At 34.4% G+C, this 9,155-nt stretch overlaps 1 protein-coding gene across 1 annotated transcript in view; it reads right to left on the bottom strand.

Annotated features, from left to right (window-relative positions):
- LOC106874482 (uncharacterized) overlaps positions 1 to 8,533 on the bottom strand; it is a 27,053-nt gene extending 18,520 nt beyond the window's left edge. Inside the window, exons 1-7 of the mRNA XM_052968492.1 lie at positions 8,514 to 8,533; positions 7,502 to 7,593; positions 7,205 to 7,295; positions 6,168 to 6,259; positions 2,163 to 2,262; positions 1,356 to 1,447; positions 1,122 to 1,212 (exon numbers count right to left, since the gene is read on the bottom strand). Of these exons, the coding sequence (XP_052824452.1) occupies positions 1,122 to 1,212; positions 1,356 to 1,447; positions 2,163 to 2,262; positions 6,168 to 6,259; positions 7,205 to 7,295; positions 7,502 to 7,593; positions 8,514 to 8,533 (578 nt within the window). The remainder of the gene's footprint in view (positions 1 to 1,121; positions 1,213 to 1,355; positions 1,448 to 2,162; positions 2,263 to 6,167; positions 6,260 to 7,204; positions 7,296 to 7,501; positions 7,594 to 8,513) is intronic.
- Between the last annotated feature and the right edge of the window lie 622 nt (positions 8,534 to 9,155).

The raw sequence follows: 9,155 nt of genomic DNA, 5'->3' as shown, positions 1-9,155 counted from the left end.
CGTTGACCAATAACGTGGACAATTAATGTGCTAGAAATAGATCACATCTTGTGTCTATTAAGACCTAAATTGTTCTCAACATGAAATATAGCAGCATACCAAAACGTGAGCGGGCAAGACATTTAAAATGACCTAAAAAAGCATTCTTAAACAGGAACCGGTTTCGGATTTAACAAATCTTACCATTTGTCCATTCCACTTCAGCCTGATTTGTAATGTAACCGCAATCATCAGAATCGTATACAGAGTTGCCCACCGTCATGGGTGCGCGTGCATATGGTTCTGCTATTTACAGCTTAATGGTAAAATTCAAAAGTCTTCGTTTTGGCGCGCTAATATATTTCAAAACATATATATATATATATATATACATACTTAAGACTTCGTTGTGATCTGAACAGAACCGTTTCTGACACAGAGAATCGGGAGCCCTTTTGGTCATTCTATTTTCCTTGCTGGAAGGGTTCCTAACCCATGGGCAAAGAGGGTTTAGATGATGGCGGTGGTGTTTTGAAAGGGATGGCATGTGTAACCTGATCACCTTTGCCGATCAAACTCCCAACCCATGCGCTCCAGTTGCAAACTGATTCTGCCCAAATTTGACGTCATGTTACTTAGTTTGGTTTGAAATAAAGAACTTGATTAGCTTAATAATCTCAACTTAATCCCGGGCAAAGCCGGGCTATACTGCTAGTTTTAAATAAAAGTATTATGAAGTGCACGTATTTCGAGATGATGAAATATTACTACAAGATTTCTGAAGTATTAAATGTATTTTGAAAAGCTGATGCGAAATAATGTCCTAATCGCACGTTTGGGAATTTGAGCTTTGTTGGGAATTACCTATATCTATGTGTCTCAAGTTAGCTTAACTAGTATTGTCGTCTAAATGTACCATTTCCGATCGATGTATTTTAGCATTAGTCAGTTACTGATTCCTATTGAATCTAGTACATTCCAAGAACATATTTCTTGGCACTAATATTTGTGCCAATGTAACAAATATTAGTAATTAACACTGGGTGATACCAATGTATAATTTATTATATAATTTATAATATACATGAAAACGATAGCTATAATAATTAGACTTGTCAGAGGTGTAAAAATAGTATACACACCTGCAGTAATCCTTATCTGGTGATCGTATCGGAAGATCTTTTTCGACTTCGGGACACAATTTTTGGAATAACTCTATGCAGCCACCTTTCGCTGAAAAAGGTAAAATTTAATGTTTATTTCTTTACTCTTTAAAATTCTTCAGAACTATTTTGTGTGACAGTTGATGGAAATAATTCAGGTAGATTTCAAGATAAAACTTTATCAATGATTCAAGACTAATAAAATCATCTTACGAGGGCATTCAATTTGATGGGCCCTTTTAAATGATTCGATGCAATGTTCATCTTTCGAAGTTTCAGCACATTTTTCAAGAACAGTAAGGCGCCTGGTCGGTGAAAACAAACAAAAAAAAACCGGTAAACATTATTTCAATATTAAAAAGAAAACAAAAGAAAATTATTCTTACGTTTGGCGATATTTCGGATTTTTGAGTTAAAAATACTTTATGCACCTGTTTTACACATCTAGCAATAAAAATAATTATTTACATTGTGAGGTCAAATTTCTCTTATGTGTAATTCTCCTTGCACACTTCAATTATTTCTAGTCAGAGGTAGGAGTTATATATAACAATTTGTTACCCAGCTCCACATTCATATACTAGTGTACATGGTATAAATCAGCTTTATATTTTGTAATATTTCAAAATTGCGTTTAAGCCTGAATGTGATTTAAATGCTCCTTCCTGAGATTGCTGTATCTAGTACTAATCAAGTACAGTACCCTAGTGAATTACTTTACTCCAGAAAATTATTTGTAGTCCTCTTTTGATGTAAGAAATATAGATTTCGAATATTGACACAAAACCAACAAGTTCGGGAAAGAGTTGAAGTCGATTCCGTCAGCCCTAGTGCCCAACGGGTATTTATTTTGTCGATCCCGAGAAAATGAATGGCAAAGCTGACCTCGGCAGAATTTGTATTCAGAACGTAAAGATGGAGGAGATGCCGCAAAGCAATTTGACCGGCGTGCTAACGATTCTGCCAGTTCCCTGCCTTAGTGATGATAGAAATAATAGGAATAAATATATATTTACGTACGAGCAGCTGTTCTTATCTGGGTATGTTAATGGGTATTTCTTCTTGGCTTCATAACATTTTGACTTGTATTTTACTTGGCAATTAACCGAATCAATACGTCCTACAAATTCGAAATGTTGTTATAGTAGTTCTTTATCAATTTTACCATAAACACGAAATATTGCATGATACACCATAAATCTAAAGATTTAGTTCTAATCTGTATCAAAGTTATCTGCTATCTGAGGGTGGAATGGATGTTAGAAAATTTTGTGACATTGCTCACAAAAAACTGCTGGACTGATATAGTCCTTAAAGGTAGATTTAAAATGTTTATAATTATTAGAATAGTGTTTATTTTCTGGATTTTGCTGTTATGTGTATTTGAAAATGTCGGTAACTTTAAGGATAGTTTTAGGTTTCCTGTAAATATTTATATTTTCAATAATTCTCTTATGGAGTGTTTGTGTTGTACGAATTATGTATTAGTTTACGTTACCATGCAGAAGTGTATCTGAATGGTACATATCATTGGCTCCATCGTTATGTTTTCATGGTGTAAGTGCTGCATTTTTGAAGATGTGTTTGTTAAAGTGTGTTCTACGTAGGAGTCCATCACACTCGCTCTCTTAATATTTTACAAGAACGCTGTATGCATGTTTTTAGGTAAAGCATCATTAACCAATTAGTGTTAAAAATTGTCAGTGTTCAGGGACTATTAATAGATTTTACCAAGTGACCGCAGGATTTAGTGTATTGCGTGTTGCACTCATGATTTTAAGATTCTGTTTTTGATTCCTCTACCAGGCGATGCGTTGTGATCTTGACCAAAACAATTCAGTCTACTCAAGTAGCAAAACTTGGTAATCCTGCCATTGAGCGGGGCCTAGTCCAAGGTGTATATATACGGTGGATTTATTACAAAATAAAAATAATTAAAGCGACAGAAATAAAATACCAAAAGGTAAAATTTATCATCACTTACAAGTGGATATCGTGTTCGAACACTGTCATTCGATATTTACCATGAGAGAATCTTTCATATTGTTTTGTGGTGCGTTTACATTTTATCTTTTGGTATTAACACTGCTTCAGTCGCTTTAATTATATCTTATATTTATGCGTGTATGGTTATGTATGTACACACACACAAGTGCGCATGGATGTATATTTATATTTATGTATGTGTCTATATACATATTAATTGAAAATTATTTACAATGGACAGATAGTTATCCTTACCTTGTTTGTTATTAACACAAGGTTTCGGCTGATGTACTCTCCAGCTTTCAACAGGTTTTCTGGTGGAATTTAGAACCCAACTCTTCATTTGACTAATGGGGTACACTGTTCTCATTCCTAAGGTATGTTGCTGATGGTATTTCCCCGCTGATATTATTTTTCCAGTCATTGCCTGGGATTGAACTTAGAATCCGATGTTTAGTAAACCGTGCTCTTATCCACTACGCTATATGCCGACGAGCATATAGCATAAGTTCAATCTGAGGCAGTGACTTGAAAAATGACAGCAACAGAAAAAAATAACATCAGCAACATACCTTAGGAATGAGAGCAGTGTACTCCATTAATCAGATAAAGGGTTTGCTTTGAAATTCCATCAGAACACCTGATGAAGGCTGAGACTACATCAGCCGAAACGTTGTGATAACAACAAACAAGGCGAGGACATCTATCCGTCCATTGTAAATAATGTACAGAATTCCTCATCTCAAAGTTATAGAATAGTATACATATTTAATATACATGTAATATATATATAAGGAAAATAAGACAAAGTAGAAAATACTAAAATAATTTTATGAAGAACATTTTAGTACCGGTTTCAATCTTTGCGACTTTTTCAACTCAGTGTAAAAAATGAAAAACAACTAAATTATGGAAAAATTAAATGAAACGTTTTTTTTTTTATAAATATTTCCATAGTTTTCATATACAAGGAATATTTTCCTTTTTTCTGTCTATCCCTATCTCTCTTTTTTACTCTTGGCAGCAGGTAGCAGGTATATATCGTTTGTCTTTTCCTTGCTTCATTCAATAGACTACTACCATGTTGGGGCACCACTTTGAAGAATATTTAGTTCTTATGCTTTTTTAGCATCTGTTCTGTCGAACCGTTAAGTTACACTGGCATAAAGACACCAACACCTGTTGTCAATCGCTGGTGGAGGTCAAACCCAAACATAAAGACACAACGACACACACTTCTCTTTCAATCTCTGTCTATCATCTGTAGTAGAAGACGCTTGCTCAATGTGCCACGACATTGAACCGAACCTGGATCCATACGGTTTGGAATTAAATTTCTCACCACATGGCCACACCTTATTTGTATATACATGATATATATGCTATATACTTTGTACATGATGAGGTATGATTTTATTGAAATTGAAGTGTGCTGTTGCACAAAAGGCCTGAAGATCACTGTGTTTCATAGTTCCTTTCATATTCCAACCGTGTACTGTCCAGCCACTTCAGTTACAGAAATTACAAAAGGAGATGGTATGCACACTATGCGGATATCGTAATACGATAGAGACATAAAGAATGCACGATCCTCTATCCGCGTAGATTAGCCATTCTAGTGTCAACATCTAACGTCAGACTATCGTGCATGCCTCTAGTAACACAGGAATGGATGGCTGAACATTTTCATGGTCACACAACCCCTAATATTTGGCCTTCTAATTCCCCAGATCTCAATCCATTGGATTATTACATGTGGAGCGTTGTTGAGAGAGAGGTCAATGAACACCAAAGATTCTTTGAAAGCTGCCACAGTCAGAGTAACGTCCGAAATGAACCAAGACCCCTTGATTCGAGCATTTAGATTTAGATCTCATACAGAAGCAGTTGTTGAAGCTGAAGGTGGATTTATTGAATAACATTATGGAAAAGAATGTTTATTTTTATCCCCATAGCTTTTTTTTAATGAAGTTATTATGTGTTATTATATAACTGCTTTATTTTTTTTATAAATAAAAAATCTTCCTCAAATATATTACGCACCCTCTATTCATATTTAGCAAGATCTAGTAACTTAACAAAGAACATTGACTACGTGGTAAGAAGTTTGCTTCTCAGTCACATGTTTCAGGCTAAGTGTCCGACCGAAATCTTGTGAGTGGGTTTGGTGGACGGAAACTGATAAAAGGCCGTCGTGCACATACATACATACATACATGTATGTATGTATGTATGTATGTATGTATGTATGTGTGTGTGTGTGTGTGTATGCATGATTTTATGTCTGTGTTTGTCACCCACCACCACTTGACAACTGGTGTTAGTGTGGTTATGTCCTCGGATCGTAGCGGTTCGGCACAAGAGACGATAGAGTAAATACTAGGTTTTAAAAGAGGTACTAGTGTCGATTTGCTCGACTAAAACTTAATAAGGCGTTGACCCCATCATCGCCACAGGCTAATGAATAAAACAAGTAAAATAACCTTTTCTACTCTAGGCACAAGGCCCGAAATTTTTGTGGAGAGGCCAGTCGATTAGATCGACACCAGTACGCAACTGGTACTTAATTTACCGATCCCGAAAGGATGGAAGGCAAAGTCGACCTCGGTGGAATTTGAACTCAGAACGTAAAGACAGACGAAATGCCGCTAAGCATTTCGTCCGGCGTGCTAACGTTTCTAATAACTCACCACCTTAGACAAGTAAAAGAATATAGCATAAATCTGTGAGCCAGAGGAGAGAGCTAGACAGGGGAAACGTAGACGCACACAGAAATAGGAAAAATGAGATCTGTGCACATTTTCAACCGATCAAACACCTAGAACAGAGTATATCGCAGCGGCTGTATGACTTCTCCAGGAATTGAGAGCTGAAGGCAAATCAATGCGTACCAACATTGCTAAAGTTCAACAATGCTTTAAACATTAATGGAATTGAACGTAAAAAGCAACTTGACAAATGTAATTGTGTTGGGAATTTATTGCATCTATGCAGCCCTGTCCCAAATAAGATCGATTAAATGGATTAAAAAAAAATTACCTTCATAACAATTCACGAGAGAAATTAGGTGAAAGTGCCCTGCACACTTGTGTTTCTTCAGATTAGCACAGTCTTCATATATTAGTATGCGTCTGTAAAATAACTTATATGGGAACGTCATTGCGCAAGAACCATAAATTATTTAACTTCTGAAATGAAATTGCCCCGTTTTTATAATGTTCATATATCTGGGATTGCTAAAATATATTCTAATGAACACAGTAAATAGATTTCAATGTCTCATTTGTAATCCAGAGGTTCTTTAGTAATGAAAATAATATTTATAAATATAATAGCGAAGTGAGCATAGAAAATTCTAAAGAAATGATGTTTCATGATTTATAACTTGAAGAAAGATACGGAAAATTTATTTACTAATCATATTTACAAACAGCAATTTTTTTAAATAATAGTAGTTTTGATATGATATATTTTAACGCGTTTTCTGAAGCAGTAGAATACATATGTTAAAATCTAACACGAATCGTGCAGAAACATTAGGTTTAGTCGCACATTCATGGACTTGTGCATATACTGGAAATATACAGTGTATTTTTTGACCTGCTAAAAAATGTTTCGAGTGACATTGATGTCGAGATGTGTTAGCTGTTAGCACTAATCGATGTAGTTAGCACTAATCAGTTACTGTTTCCTATTGAAGTTAGTGCACTGCAAGTAAGCATTTCTTGACTTCTACCAATATAACAGATATTCATTTCAAATTTTGGAACAAAGCTACCAGTTTTAGGGGACGGGGTGGTCGACTTCATCGGCTGGTGTTCGACTTGTACTCAATTTATGGGCCGCGGAGGGATGAAAGACAAAATCAACCTCGACGGAATTTGAACACATAACATAATGACGGACGAAATGCGGCTACGCATTTTTGCTCAGCATTGTAACGATTCTGATCCCTCGCCGCATTAACCAATAATACAAACATTAATAATAAATAGTTGATTGTATAATAAAAGATATAAGCAGATAACTATTAGATGTAGTAACAATAGTCAGAGGAGTAAAAGCAACATATATACTTGCAGAAATCCTTATCTGGTGATTGTACTGGAAACATTTCTTCGGCTTGTTGACAATATACTTTGAAAAACTCTATGCAATTGTCTTTCCCTGAAAAAATAAAATATACAAATTTCAACATATTATTTGTTTTTGCTATAACCTTTGGACAGTTTGATGAAATATTAGATGAGTAGATGAATCAACATTTAATTCCGGTCTTAATCCATGTCATAATTAGTAATTTATATTAGATGTTACAATGATGACAAGGATAATATTTTGCTAATAATACAAGTCTAATAATGTAATCTTACCAGGGCAAGTAATTCTAAAGAGTCCTCGGAATGCTTCAAAGCAATGTTCGTCTTTGAGGTGGTCAGCACACCTTTGATACTCGACAATGCGCCTGATGTTGAAAATAAATCAGTAAATATGTTTTTTAAAATTAAAATAAACTCCGAAAACTTAATCATAAATTTTAAATTTGAGGGTTGATAAAAAAAAAAATATGTACCAGTTTCATATCATCTTTATTTACATTCTGAGATCAATATACTGCTTTGTAAAAGTATCCTGTCATACTTCCTGGATTTAATAAATTATTCGTATTCAGAGGCAGGAGTTATATAAAACAGTCTGCTGTCTTGCCTCATATAGCTATACTGGTCCATTTCGGAAAAATCAGCTTTGTGTTTATTAATCAGCTAAACGTGTATTTAAATCTGAATGTGGTTAACATGCGCCATTCTACCTCGATATATATCTAGTGCCAATCTGATAAAGTAGCTTTATGAACTACTCATTTCCCAACGAGTATTTCTAGTCTTGTACCATGTGATATTACACAGTTTATCCACAAAGCTTCTACTTAATATATTGGGTTGCAAAGTATTATTCAATCGGGGCTAGACACTTTCTAATGTGTTCGTGGAACTAAATCCGAAGCCACGCAGCTGTTGCTTTATACAAAAACTATAACTTTATGTATTAGATGAGAGAAATAGCATTAATAAATAAATATATATATGTATATACGTACTGGCAGAGTTTAATATCAGGATATGTAAATGGGTATTTCGACTTGGCTGAATGACAAATTGAGATGTACTTGCTTTCGCAATCATTGGCTTTTCCTGTTGCAAAAAATTTGATATTTTTTGTTTTTTGTTCTTAAATATTTTTATTAATAAAACGTGATTGTGTGTAAGTGAATCCTACATGCACTGTGCATTCTAATTATCATTTCTCTGTGTAAGAGTGGACTTTTCTTGAAAAATTGTTTGTTAATGTATCTTGTATATAGGTGAGTATAACACCACCACTCACCTAATATCTTCCAAAATCATTCTAAGCATATTTTTCAATAAAATGCATTAACCAATCAACGTTAAAATATTTTAATGTTCTCGATGTCTAAATTAATTTCCCTTAATAAGCAATATTTAATCTCTAATTGCAAGTTTACGGTGATACACTCATTAAATGTCATCTCAGGCACATTTTAAAAACTTCTATTATGTGAGAGACTGGTGACACCTCACTCTGTGTTCTAAATATGCAAGTGTTAGTGTATATAGAGAACTACAACATTATGGTTTGAAAAAAATTGATAATACATACACTATTAGAGAATTTTACAGCTCTTGCAAAAGAAAATATGGTACACGCTACATATAATTTTGAACATCAGTCTTACAGCAGGCATATTCCTAAAACATTAAAGGTATTTTTTTTTGTTTCGCATAATGATTCCCACATTTCCAAGCATGCATACGAAATCCAATTGATGTTTGCCTGTAAAGAAGTGTTTCCGATGTTGGTCCGCATGCCCCCCTGGTTGCGCTTCGGGCTTAAGAATGGAACGTAAGCACGTAAAGTAGGAGGGGAGTTAAATATCCTAATATTCTATATTGTTAACGCTTCAATTATATATCGTTTTGAATATATAAATGTATATATATATACATA

This window comes from Octopus bimaculoides, chromosome 6, assembly GCF_001194135.2.
Source record: "Octopus bimaculoides isolate UCB-OBI-ISO-001 chromosome 6, ASM119413v2, whole genome shotgun sequence".
NCBI lineage: Eukaryota > Metazoa > Mollusca > Cephalopoda > Octopoda > Octopodidae > Octopus > Octopus bimaculoides.
Note: the sequence above shows the minus strand (reverse complement) of the source record. Positions and strands in the feature narration are given on the sequence as shown.